This window comes from Equus quagga, chromosome 4, assembly GCF_021613505.1.
Source record: "Equus quagga isolate Etosha38 chromosome 4, UCLA_HA_Equagga_1.0, whole genome shotgun sequence".
Lineage (NCBI taxonomy): Eukaryota > Metazoa > Chordata > Mammalia > Perissodactyla > Equidae > Equus > Equus quagga.
In genome coordinates this window covers 127,676,635-127,690,507 of record NC_060270.1, presented here as the reverse complement: position 1 = coordinate 127,690,507, position 13,873 = coordinate 127,676,635, and the positions used below count along the sequence as shown (strand labels likewise).

General features: G+C 40.4%; 1 protein-coding gene across 1 annotated transcript in view; it reads right to left on the bottom strand.

Moving 5' to 3' along the window:
- The window catches only part of LOC124237971 (glutaminase kidney isoform, mitochondrial), a 79,962-nt gene that overhangs the window by 4,365 nt on the left and 61,724 nt on the right, over window positions 1–13,873 (bottom strand). Inside the window, exons 15-17 of the mRNA XM_046658163.1 lie at window positions 2,336–2,397; window positions 1,115–1,191; window positions 965–1,028 (exon numbers count right to left, since the gene is read on the bottom strand). Coding sequence (XP_046514119.1) covers window positions 965–1,028; window positions 1,115–1,191; window positions 2,336–2,397 — 203 coding nt within the window. The remainder of the gene's footprint in view (window positions 1–964; window positions 1,029–1,114; window positions 1,192–2,335; window positions 2,398–13,873) is intronic.

Genomic DNA, 13,873 nt, shown 5'->3' with positions numbered 1-13,873 from the left:
AATAAAGGTCATTTTAATCATGATGCTTTTGAACATCTGTAAGAATAAAGTTGGATAACCAAAGTGTTATCACAGTGACAAAACTGCTAACAGTTTACAGACACCGACAACATAACCTGTCTGCATTTCTTGCAGGCTGATCTAATAAAACCCAAACCTGTAACTTAGAAAAAGAGTAAAACCTTACTGAACGAGAAGTATCTAATAGCTAGAGGATAATCACTTTGCTCCAACTTACTTAATACAGGCCTCAAATAGCCAATCCAAACTCCTCATCATACATATCAAACCTCTCAATCAAGTATCTTTTCCTTCCATTCTTCTAAAGCTTTATTTCTGATTGACAGTTTTCCTTGTGGACCCGAAGGAGAGGCCAGGAGCAGAGTATGTTCCAGGCCGACTTCTCCCACTGGGGATAGAGTGCCCTTCTCTTCCCGCTGTGCCTTCAAGTCTTGTCTCTTCCCCAAAGCACTGACTAAAACTCAGCTTCCACGAAGGCTTCTAAAACTGACTCCACCCAAATCCAGAAATTTCAACAAACTCCAATATATTCATTTTGGAGTTCTGTAACACTAATTTTCTTACCAGTTTTAAAATGCTTCTCTAAATGTTTATCTTGTCTACCCTGTGTAAAAAGCCTCCTAAGGACAAAATTCCTATTTTCTCTTTCCAAACACAAAGAATTGTTTTCTTCATACTGTGTATTGACTAACCTTCAGACTAACCTGAGAAATTCTACATGAGAGACCATTCTTAGATAAGAAACAAGATATGGGAGAGAGAATGATCTCCCTAGCAGAAAGAAGGTTTTGTGTGTCGCCTTTATAAGACATCATAGCAAGTTCAGGAGTGTCTCCAACATACATGGAATGGATTTGAACAGGCCATCACTTGAATATGATAGCCCTGTGTAATAAAATACCGACCTCCCAATTACATGTTAGAAGGTAACACTCATGCTCACCTGTCTTTCGGGAAAGGATTTACTTTGCAGGCTTCCAGCAAAAATTTAACAACTTCAACATGACCTATATCCAAAACAAAACAAGCAGATTTTAGTATTGATTAGAAATTAGTCTGGGGAAAAAAAAAAGATGAGTGGTGTATATATTACCCTCTGCGGCAGCTACGTGGAGTGCTGTTCTAGAATCATAGTCTCGCTGTTCCATATCCATGGCTGACAAAGCAAATCTGAAAATTTGTAAGCATAGCTATTCATTATATGCAAAGTTTAATTCACACTTGTAACAGTTACTCCATCAGTCCAATCTAAGGTCCTATGAGACAGGGGCCATCCTTCCACCAGGCTCACTCATGGAAACTTGACTCTCAGTTCACCCGCCACAGGCGTCCCAGATAAATGCCATTCACCTCTCTTCCTGAGCTTGGCCCTTTGGGTAAGAGGAGACGTTCACCACCTCTCACAGAATTAAGCTTCATTACATTTTGTTCAAAATTCAAGAAGAGTGGCACAACTATACCAAAATTTGTGCCTCAGAAGGGCAAGAAACTGATATCTATCCTACAGTTAAATATTTTCACTAAGACCTCCATTGTTTAATATTTTACAGTCTACAGTTTACAAGTACTAATCAGACTTTATGTTAAAAAATGTTTTTAAAGTGCACATTTTTAAATTGAGATATGATGGACATATGACACTGTGTAAGTTTAAGATGTACAAGGTGTTGATTTAATACATTTGTGTATTGCAATAGGATCACCAGTGTTAGCTAACATCTCTATCACATTGCAGAATTATCATTTCTTTTTTTGTGGTGAGAACAATTAAGATCTAGTCTCTTAGCCACTTTGAAGTTTATAATACAGTATCGTTGATGCAAGTTCTAAGCAGACTTTAAAACAGGTGGAAATTAAGCACAGACATTTTTCCACCTTAAAGTTCAGCTGCAACTATACAAGAGACCTTCTGTTAAGAATACAGCACTATGTGGCCTTTCTAACCCTGGTGATCTGCAGAATGCCAAATGCCCCTATTTGCCTGCTCCCGTTACCTCCAAAGATGGGGAGTGGAGGGTAGATGGGGACTGAGAAGGCATTGCTCAATTCCAGTAAAACACTAATACTCATCAGCTAGACTAGCAGGAAGTTACCACTTGAGAAAACAGACGTCTGGGCTTTCATAGGAGGTAGAAAAGGACCAGACTGCACGGCAAGCCTAACGCGCTGGCAGTGGGGATTTAATAGAAATTTGCTTGGGTCATTTTTATTAGAGGGAAATGGAAATGAGACTTTAGCCTTAAAATGGCTGTTTGCCCAGAAGCAACTTCATAAACATCTGCAAACCAAATGCTCATCCACCCTGTTAACCTACCTTCGAAGTGCAGACACATCTCCAGTGTACGCAGCAAACAAAAGGTTTATCACTGACTTTACCTGTGAAGAAAAGAAAGTTCAGGCATCTGCAGGGGAAAATAAATACATAGAATGTACAACTGTCAGCAGTAAGTGCTTTCCATGTGCTTTGAATACTTCAGCTGGGTCACACACAAAAGTTATCACAAGTACACTTCCGTAACCAAAGAGAATGCACGTGTGTAATAATTCTTTTTTAATAGAGGATTATGAGAGAAAATTCAATAATAAAGATAGGACACATAAGGGAAGGAATGGAGTGATGATATCAACTGGCACGAAAGAATGGAAACTTGTGACCTGTGAAACACACAGTGGGGGCAGCTGAGAATTGTTTATGACCTTTCTCATTTGGCATGTCTCAGCTCTGCAAGCTGACTTGTATGCTGGTGAAACTCACAGTACATCATTCTTAAAAACTAAAATCACGCTATTTAAATGTCTAATCCCTGCCAGCAATCACTGTCCTCAGCAATCACCAATCACTGGCTTCTCTGGAAATCTTAAGAGACAACATTCAGTATTAATCATCTTAAACTTAAGAATAGGACTATATTTCACCGGGAAGAGAGTCTTCATTTCAATGCTCAGGCAGTACAATCTGGGGCATTCTTAGAGCCGAAGACACTGCCCCTGCTCAAAAGCTGGGGAAACTCCCCAAATATTGAGTCACTGCTGTCAAATGCTCCAAGACTTCAAAGTGTGTCTTCTTTTGACAATTAGCCACTTTCTTATCCTTATAATTAAAGATAAGGCTACTTACACTAAAGGCCATGGGATTTTGGTCTGTTTTCATAAAGACTTCATCCAACCCTTTTTTTTGAGAAACTGAACTATTGATCATACACTGCTTGTAAATAATCCTTAAGTCCCCACTTTTGTCTCATACTTTGCAACTTCAACTTTCACATTGATGATCCAACTGATTTGGACTCAATAGTAGAAAACAGAAGTTTCAGTGGAGGGATGGAGAGTAAGGAACCCAGCTATCCAGGAACAAAGCCACAGCCCTGTTTGCTGTGCTTTTAAGATCTTAAACTGGACGTTCTCCCTTTCCACTGTGGCTTCCCGTTTCCACACCTGTGAACTTTTAAATTGAACTGGAATTAACCGTTGCATTCAGTATTTTCAAAATGTGGTCGGCAAAAAATAGTCCACAAATGCTCCATGAAAAAAAGTGTCCTGTGGTCAGATATGTTCTTAAAATACTAAATTCCTTTCTTGGAGGTTCATGAGCATACGAAAGGCTCTGTAAAGTTCTGCAGTACAGGAACCTGTCCCTGTCTAACCAGCTGAGCACACCCCCAAAATCTTACTACTCCTTACTATTATTGTTGATGTCACTCCAGAAAACCTTACTCATTCCTTCAGCCCATTAGCTTCCCTTCCAGCTACCCTTTGCTGCTCCTAGCCAGCATATACTCTGTTGTCAATCTCCTGCTAACCCTAAGGTCAGAACAGTTTTCTCTAGTGAGGGGGTGGGGGTAAACTTAACAGAATCACCCAGAATGTTCTAAAAGTATATATAAGCCTCTCTTCCCCCATTTCTAGTCATCCTATTCCCACACCTCAATTTGATACATTTTAAGGAAAACAGTTTTTTGAAAAAGGTCTCCAGGTGATTTTGTATGCACTCTTCTGGGTTACGAACCATTGTTCCAGGTGCCCTTAACTTCTTTCCTTTTTATTTGGATCAGTCTGGAATCCTCAATTCCTCTTGTGCTCTTGGGTCCATAGGAAAACACTGATGGACTGTTACAAATTATTCTCTGTATTTCCAAATGGTCTCTCATCACTGTTCAACAATTTTTTTTCTTACTGGTTCCCTTTCACACTTTCTTCAGGCCTTGTCACCTAAAACAGCTGACTCTGACCACAACTTTACTAAGAAACAAACTCTTCTCACCTTTCTCTCCTCTCTTATGCAAAATTCCTGCTTCTAAAACCTATTTTCTCTTCCTTCTCTCCAAGCCTCAGAACAAAAAGTATCTATCCTTCCTCATTTCTGAGAGTAACTTCTCCACCTGTTCCTTCAAACACCTATCCTCCAGATCCTCTTTGTTTCTAGCACCTTCAACGTTTCCTCCTTCACAGCTTCCCTTATCCTGCCTTAATACAGACACACTTCATCCTATTTTGAACAACCAACATGTAACCCTATGTTACCCTCTTTCAGTGCATATTTTCTGAAAGTAGCTCATATTTTTAATTCCCTGCAGATTACCTTCACACCCACTGTACTCTCTAAATAGCATCCTCAATAGCTCCAGCAGCCTTGCTAAGCCCTGATTCTTTCTGATCTCTCCAACATGCTCTATGCCCTCACTCGTTTTCCATCATGCTGCATTACCTGCATCTTCCTCCCATTTGGTGCTTGGCAGAGTCATTTTTACCTTCCACTGCATAATAATATTCCAAAGGCAGTCTCCAGCCTTCCTGTTTTGCAACATAATTTCCCTCAAAGGTTGCATACATTCCTCTGTGCAGAATGACTTCCCAATGTACAACTTTAATCTAAATCTTTGTTCCTAAACGCTAACTCTGCAGCTCCACTTGCTTGTCATGCTGTCATTTCAAACTCAAAAGCAGCAAATCTCTCAGCAGCCCTGATGATGCCCCACTGGGCTCCAAAGTTCATATCCATCTGCCTACTTGGCATTGCCTCTAGGATGTTTAATTGGCATCTCAGACTTATCGTACCCAAAGTAGAACTTGATTTCCACTGCCTTCCTGCACCCCCAGTTTGCACCTCTTCCAGTCTCCTTCATTTGGAGATGACACTACTGTTCATCCAGTTGCTCAGGCCAAAAACGCAGTCGTCATCCAGGGCTGCTGCATTGGATTGCACAGGTCGAGTCCTCTCCACAAGGATGCCTGGCCAAGTCGGGGTACCTAGCCTATTCTCTCCTCTCACCCGGCGGTGGTGTCCAGCACTCAGGTCCATCTGATGGGAGGAAGGGAGCCTTCTTCACACAAACGTGCTGAGAGGGTCTGCTTATGCCAAGAGGCAGAACTAGCTTTTTCTAATTCACACAAACCCACCATATAGACCCTGGGGGGGTATTCCTTGATTCTATTTCTCTCTCAACCACATCTAGCTCACCAACAAATCCTCTACCCCAAAACAGATTTGGAATCCCACCACTTCTCACTACCTCCATGACTATGGCCCTTGGCTCTGAGACACTGCCTTCTCTCACCTGGAGGCCTCCACAGCCTCCTAACTATTCCTCTTGTTCAACTCTGCTGCTACAGGGATCTTCTGAAAACACAGACCGTGGCTCTCCCATCATACCTAGAATAAACTTCAAACTCTTTACCATGGCTTTGGGACACTAACTGCTCTTCTCCCTGGTTACATGTGCATCTCATTCCCTGCCACTCTGCCCCTCGCAGCTCCACTCCAGCCGGATGGCCTCCTTGCTGGTCTTCGGGCACTCAGGGCCTCCGCGTGCTGTGCTGCTGCCAGAGAGGTTCCTTTCCAGGGAGTGAAGAGGCTCCCTCTCACCTCAGTCAGGCCTCTGCTCAAACGGGATCTCACAGACTAGAAAACACTGCCCTGGTTTTCATCACTCCTTATCTCTTATCTCGTTTTTTCTCTTCAGAGAACTTATCATTATCTGACACCATATATACAGACAGACAGATAGATACATACACACTTGTTTCTTGTCTCTTTCCCCCATTAAATGTAAGCTCCATGTGGCCACAGGCCTCATCTTTTCTCTTCCCCACTAGAACCCCAGTGACTACCACACATCCTAAGTGCTTATTAAATATGTGTTGACTCAAATCACGTTACACACAAACATATAATGTTGTATGCCAATTATATCTCAATAAAAAGAAATGTGTTGACTGACTAAATGAATGTTGTCTTCCAAAGCATCAAATACTCAATTTGTTACTACTATTTGGGGATTAAATTGTCATCATTATTAATTCTCCTACCTCCCTCAACTTTTACATCTGCAAATATCATCACCAAATTTATTCAACCCTCCTAACTGGTGCCTCTGCTTCCAGTCCTCCTTCCACCCTCCAAAACTTTTCCACATACTTCTAATCATTTTCTCAAAACACTGCTCTGATCAGTACAGGTTTCTCAGTAAGGGAGTGTCAAAAGACCCCACAGATATTCCTGATAAAATCTAAATTCTTTAGCCTTTCATTCAAGATTCTTCAGTCTGCCTAATTTATTTTTCTCTCTCAACCTCAACAGAGCAAAACTGGTCTTACTTACTGGCCTTGTTTTTGTTTTCTCTGTGCTCCCTTCTCTCCTTTGGGGAAGAGCTAGATTCCTATCAAAGCCTCCCCTTCCCTCAGCGGCTAGCCTGAAAGCCTTTGAAAGCCCCTCCCTCCACTCTCCCCAGGCATCCCGTCCAGCCTTCCTTATCCACGTGGCTGCTGCCAGTTGCACAACTAGTGCTTTGCCACAGCATGTGCCAAGGACTCAGCGATTAGAAAGGTTCTCTCCCGCTAGAACCCCGAATGTACCTGCTGCGCCTAGGAAGCCACTGAAACCATCTTTTAGTCCCTGAAACCATCTTTTCTCCATCCGTTTCTCACTGCCATCTTATTCTTAAGCCCTCTTCTGTGAGCTCTGCTCCAATCTCTGAAGTCAGAAGTCCTCTCTTTCCCCTACCTTTGCCTCACTGTGGCACTATTATACATGGTATAGTTACTTGTGTATTTTATCTCCCTCACTACTCAAGGGAAATCCAGAATTCTGATGTGCACACCATTCATATATTAACTACCCATAGTTCTTATTCTTTAAAGTATATTAGTCTTAAGCGATACATCCTTGACCTATTTCAGTGACTGCGTGCATGAACTACGTCCCTTTTTAAAATTCTGAATTTAGACTAGTTTGAAGCTAGTCTGAAGAGATATTATATATAGTGTGTGTCACTTAGTCACTTAATTCACTATTTCCAAAGTTCTCAAAGGACATTTCTTATTTAAAAGGCCCAAGAAAGACGGGTTTTAGAATAAAAGCAGTTTATTCAGAGTATACTAATACTTTGTTCACAAGCATGCTTCAGCTCAGAAAGATAAATATAAAATGAGAATAAATTTAAAAACTTTAATGTAGAAAAGCTTTGTGAGTAATTGGGGGGAAAATATTAGCTTACCTTAAAAAAAATTATTAAAGAATAACATGGAAGCTAGGTATTCTTCTCATGAAAATGAAAGGCTAGCTGCTGGGCTGAATTTAGTCCAAATCAGAAGATAGGAGCTAGACTGCAAAATGAGTGTCATTCACTCCAAGACAGAAAAACGCTAGGAGGCAGCACACACACAGGTACCAATTAAAATTAAAACCACAAATGCCTCTTTACTCTAGCAAATCGCCACCTATATTTTTAAGGTCCGCATAAATCAAGAAACCACCTATGGGTAGAATGCCAAGAGAGAAGATGGAATGGTTTGATAGTTTTGAGACAGCAGAGGGAGTGTTACTTCATTAAGGGACAGTCCACTTCCTGGTCTGTGAAAGAGTTCCACAAACACTTCCAACTGAACTGACACAAATTCCGGAATGACTACCAGGGCAAACCAAACTGAAGGAGGAGGCTGCTCCTATCAGATGACTCCTCCACCAACTCCAAGCCGCATCTTGCAAAGGCTGTAGGTGTGCTAACCGTGAATCAAGGCTCATTCCCCCACCTCCCCAACGGATACTTATGTTAATTTTAAAATACTAGTCGAGAAGGCCAAGGTCCAGAAAACAAGGAGTTAATAGAAACTGCCAGAGGCATGGAACCTGTGTTTTGATGAATCATTCCTCAGGACAGAAAAACAGAGCATACACACCAGAACAGGAGCCTATATAAATTAAGGGCTCTGATGTTTAATGCATGCCTCCCCATAGTAAAGAGAAACTTCACTTGGGCAGGCAGCCACCAAAAGTTTATAAATTAAATGTTAACAGTTTTCCTTTCACACTGCAGATTTTCCATACCACTACATTTTCCTTATCGCATCTCTTTGTCAGAACCTGCCAGAACCAGACAACCCTATCTTAGTTTATTTGTACAAAGTCATGACAACAGGAGGACAAAAATGTTACAGTTCACATGAGTTCATTTAACACTGGCATGCTTGGCCTATCAAAATCTCACTTTTTTCCAAAACAGCTAGAAGCAGGTGGAGATTCTATCAATTTTACAAGTCTAAAATATGACATTCCTAGCCCTCCAATCCCATCATTCTCCTGTTCATCTGGAGATTTTGAGCCTGTTTAAAACCTGAATTGTGTGACTTTTGTCTCCTACTCCCAAATGCCCTAATTCTATATACAAGTAGCACTTATTAGAATTACATTTCGTATCACTTTGTATTTATATAGTGAGTCACCTGGAAAACTCAACATTTTAGAAAGTTATAGTTGTTTTTAAACATCTCTGACAGGCTGATTGTAAAATGGATAGGTATGTTTTATTGATTACTATCACTGAGGTTAAGGGCCTTGGCTCAAGGTCATTACATATGAATTAGTCATGTAGCTGGGATACATTCCCAATTCTGTACAACTAGACCATGATGACGCGAGTCCTTAATAGATCTCAGACTGTAATCCAAAGGATAGAAGGAAACCAAACGATTAAATAGCAATTTAGCTGTAATCCATGAAGGTCATGTGCTAAATATCAGAAGGAAGGAAGGGAGGCTGGGAGGGAAGGAGCAGAGAAGGGAGAGGAGGAGAAAGACAAAGAGGGAGGGGGCGGACAGGGGAGGGAAGATTGACTCACTGGCTTTACACTTTACTCAAAGTATTTTATTTCCAACTCTATCACCAGCTGCAAAACTGTGGTCTCCCTTGTTTTTTATCATTAGTTTCTGCCTTAATACAAAGACTAATTCAGCCCTTTTGGAAAGGTTTTAATGGAAAAAAAACGCAGGCAACTGAAAAAGCATCCTTCTGTTCCTACCACCTCCAGTCTGACATGAGCTGCTCTCTTGTTTCCAGCTCAGGGAGTATCTGTGGCTGTGGAATGGATACTCCTCTTCATCTGCTAAATAAACCATCATCACTCCAGATCCAATTTTGTTTTAAAAGCTTCAATCCAACTTGGCCTTTTACAGCCTTTAAATGAATAGAAGTTTTCAGCCTTCCTTCATAATGTTTTTCTTAAGTTCAGGTTAAAAAATACAAACCCATTATAGTATAGCTAAAGAAAAATTTAAGTTGCCAGCAAATGTAAATTGATCGCTTGCCAACAAAGGTAGAAATATAAACCTGTTCAATGTGTATGTGATCAAAGATATTTCCTCTTTCCCTCACTACTGAGCTTATTTAATATTTGTATGGCTATGTAAAACAAAATTATAGTACATTTATGATTAGACAGCCTAAGATGAGTATAAGGCCACATGTTCCTAAGCTTTCCAGTGACTTATTCAGACTCAATTATTAATATACTATATATAGACAAAACTAATCCAAACTGACATGATCAGAGGATTAGAGAAAATCCTTTATGGGAATAACAGTACAGCAATTTCACGACCACGTTTCCAAATTTTTACACAAATGCAGGATGTTCTCATATAGTAATTCTAATAGAGAGGAATAAATCAAACAGTAAATTTTACTCTAAAGGAGAGGTCATGCGTCACTTAATGATGGGGATGTGTTTCTGAGAAATGCGTTATTAGGTGATTTCATTGTTGTGTGAACATCACAGTGTACTCACACAAAGCTAGATGGTACAGCCTGCTAAACACCTAGGCTCTATGGTACTAATCTTATAGGACACTGTGGTATATATGGTCTGTCGTCGACCAAATGTTATGTAGTCCGGACTGTATAGAAATTTCACTCACAAAATACAGCTTCAACGGCAGCTCCAGACATGGCATTCCACTCTTGATTAGCTAAGTAATAAACTCCCTTAAGCACACCATTTTCAAAATTTCTCAATGAAGAGATTAATCTGAAATAACTTTACTTATTCTTAAACTAGAAAGTCATAATTATATCAAAGAAATCTGACAACCCATCAAAACAAAAAAATTAGGATTATATATTATTTACAACAAAATAGCTAATATGAAGCACCTAACTCTCCCTGGGCTAGGTGTTTTAAGTATTATTATCCCTGCTGCTATTATTCAAATAGGAAACTGAAGGCTAGCACATTTAAATAAACTCGAGCAAGGTAATAATGCTGGTAAGTGGCAGAGGACTGAAGCCCAGTCTGCCTGACTCCAGGGTCAGAGCTCATTGTCAACCACTTCTCGCTATCTACTGGGCCTCCTGGGCCAAGAGATTTCCTAACAAAACCTGAGATGAGAGTTCCCCACCAATACAAAACCAAGACTAAAATATGCTGTGATGGGAAATCAGGAAATAGCAACAAAGAAACAACTTATAAGGAAATCAGAGATACTAATTTTCTATTGAGGTGCTAACCAAATTTTTTAATTGAAGAGAAAATAACGAAACAAATCACTCAATTTGGCATATCAATGCCACAAAAGGAAAAATGTTAAAGATATCTTCATTCTTTGCATTTAAGTCTCTAAAAATGAAATGTGAGTTTTGAGTTAATGTGAATAGAGCAAATAGGACTGCTACAGCATTGGCAGCCAATAAACAATTTATCTCAGTGGCTCATATTATTCCGGTAAATGCCAAATGAATGGTCTAAAAAGATACCAATAGGCTCATAAGCAACCCTCCTTTTAGCTCCAAGTACAAAAGTAGCTAACAGTCTATCTTTGTGTGGTCTGACAAACAGCACTCCTAATTAGGAGGTAAGCAGCAAGTAGGAGAAAAACAGAAAGGAGCAAAGGCAACCATTCCTCTGAAGAACAAAAGTGCACCTTCCGTGTGGCAGTACAAATACCTAAGAGGACAAATACCTAAGTATTTGTACAAATACTAAGACCACTAAGAGTATTTGTACTGCACTGACAACCATCAAACTCTCACAGTCACTGTCTTCTGGTTCTCCTCCTCTCTTTCATGAACAAAGTATTTGTGAACTCTATGAAGATTAGTTACCGCTACATTAGTGTGTACAGATAGAGGACAAGGTGCAACACTTCTGGCATGATCAAATGTCATGTTTATTCACAATTATTATTAACGAAAACAACAAGTCGTAAGCAACTAAAACACAAACATAAAACCCAAAAGAGTCAAAGAAACTAGGAGCAAAGAAGAATAAGACAGGAAGAGAAGAGATGGGTCACCAAATGCTTGTATATATTACTTAAAACAAAATCAGGGTCAGGGCCACTGGAGTCAAAAGATTCTTACACTGCCTGGTATAAATGAAAAATAACTATGAACAAGGTCTCTGAAAAGAGATGAGTTCTCTTTCTGCTGGGAAGCAAAAAAAGTTTTGGCAGCACTAGAGACAGAATTATGGTTTCAATTTAAAGGACCTCTCACTCCCTTGCGTGCCCTAAATACTGCTACCACAAGAAAGGTGGGCACGTGTACATGAGTATTCTGCAGTGCTTCCAACCACAATACAGCCTTACTAACTGCTTTGATTTCAGAAAGAAACCCCCATTTTCATTGGTCTCCAGAGAGCCAGACTTAATTCTCCACATTCTTTAATGTTTATTTCACAGTTCTATCATGAAAAGGCCAACGTGTGCTTTATGGACAAAACACAGAACAGGCACAGTAACAATATGTTTCTCTAGAGCTATGTACTTTTCAAAGCACTTTCACAGACAGTCTAACATGATTACTATTCAAGTTATGACAACATGTTCCTCCGACATATAATACAAAAGAAGCATACGAAAGAAGCTGCTGGAGAATAGGGGGTTTTTAAGACCCTCAAAAATAAAGTGATGTCATATTTGAAGGAAAAAAATACATATAAATAGGCAGAAAAAAAAATCAGTCCTGGGGCCGGCCTGGTGGCACAGGGGTTAAGTGCGCACGTTCCGCTTCAGCGGCCCGGGGTTCACTGGTTCAGATCCCGGGTGCGTACATCGCACCACTTGTCAGGCCATGCTGTGGCAGGCATCCTACATATAAAGTAGAGGAAGATGGGCACAGATGTTAGCTCAGGGCCAGTCTCCTCAGCAAAAAGAGGATTGGCAGCAGATGTTAGCACAGGGCTAATCTTCCTCAAAAAAACCCACAACTATATATATATATATATAAAATGTAAAAAAAAAAATCAGTCCAGTGCCATTCTGAGGGCCTATGAGACTGCTTAACACATATCTTTAACATTTATAATTCTTATCAGTAATATTTTATTCAATCTTCCATTCAGGAGGATGGACATGGCAAAATTACACACAGAACTCACTTATTATTGTGATCTATATTAGTTGAGAATTCTTTAAGAAGAACTAAATTCTAAAAGGGAAAAACCTTAAAAGCACGTCTTCTGTGTAGGGAGGGTCTAAAGTAGATTCCAAAGCCTACTGTTAAAAGTACATTCTGGTAAATGCTCTAAACTCCCTTGCCTGATCATCTGCAGTTCCTAAACCCCAATTCAGGATGCAGCCATAGGGAGCAGATTGCCATCACTATAAATCCATGGTTACCAAGCTCAAGAGTATTCTGACATTGCCATGTCCCCCTCAGCTCTTTCCCGGACTCTTCAAGAACATTTCCTATCTGGTCTATGTCCTGAAACCCCACAGCCTCCTCCAACTCCACACTCATCCTCAACAGAAAGCCTCCTTTCACATGCTTCAGGCCAGTGGAGGCCAATGGGCAGAAACTCCCTCAACCTCCTCAAATTCCGGCCCCCCCCCCCCATGTCTGCAAACCCACCGACCTGCCTCTACCTCTCAACGTGCTATACTGTTGGAGAAGATGCTATTCCTCCCACCAAACCTACTCCTCCATTTCTGCTGAGAGCTCCACCTCTTTCCAGGAACCTCACTTTATTGGCCATTTCCTCTCTCTTGCATCTATTTCAAGCTCTCCTTTACTGGACGTTTCTGTCAGCAGCCAAACCTGCTCTACTCCAGTAATTCTCTGACCTTTGTATCTCAGAGCCAATACAATTTTCTTAAAAGGAAGTTACCAATATGGGCTACCAATCTTTTATTTTCCAAGTGCAAATAATGAAAACAATCCTACTATCTACTATTATCACTTACTTGGTAAAAGGACATTTTAACACCAAAAGAAGGAAATTAAGAAAGAGATCAGGTAAAAGGACACCCTTCCTCTTACTTAACACTTCTCTGCTTTGGTATAGTTGACTGCTCCAAACTTCTTGAAACACTCTTTCCTTGACTTCTGATACTACACTATGGTGAACTTCTCTTTTTTGGTCACTTTTCCCTAGTGGGAGCCCTACTACTCTATCCTACTTTTAAAATGGGAGTTCCTTTTCATTCTGCACTCTCCTGGAGCAATCTCACACACCTCCATAGCTTTGAATCCACTCTTTCCACGCTGACCACTCACACAATTGTCTCCAGTTTAGACCACTCTCCTAAGTTTTAGGGCTCTATCTGACACATTACTTACTTGGATCTCTCACAAATACAGACA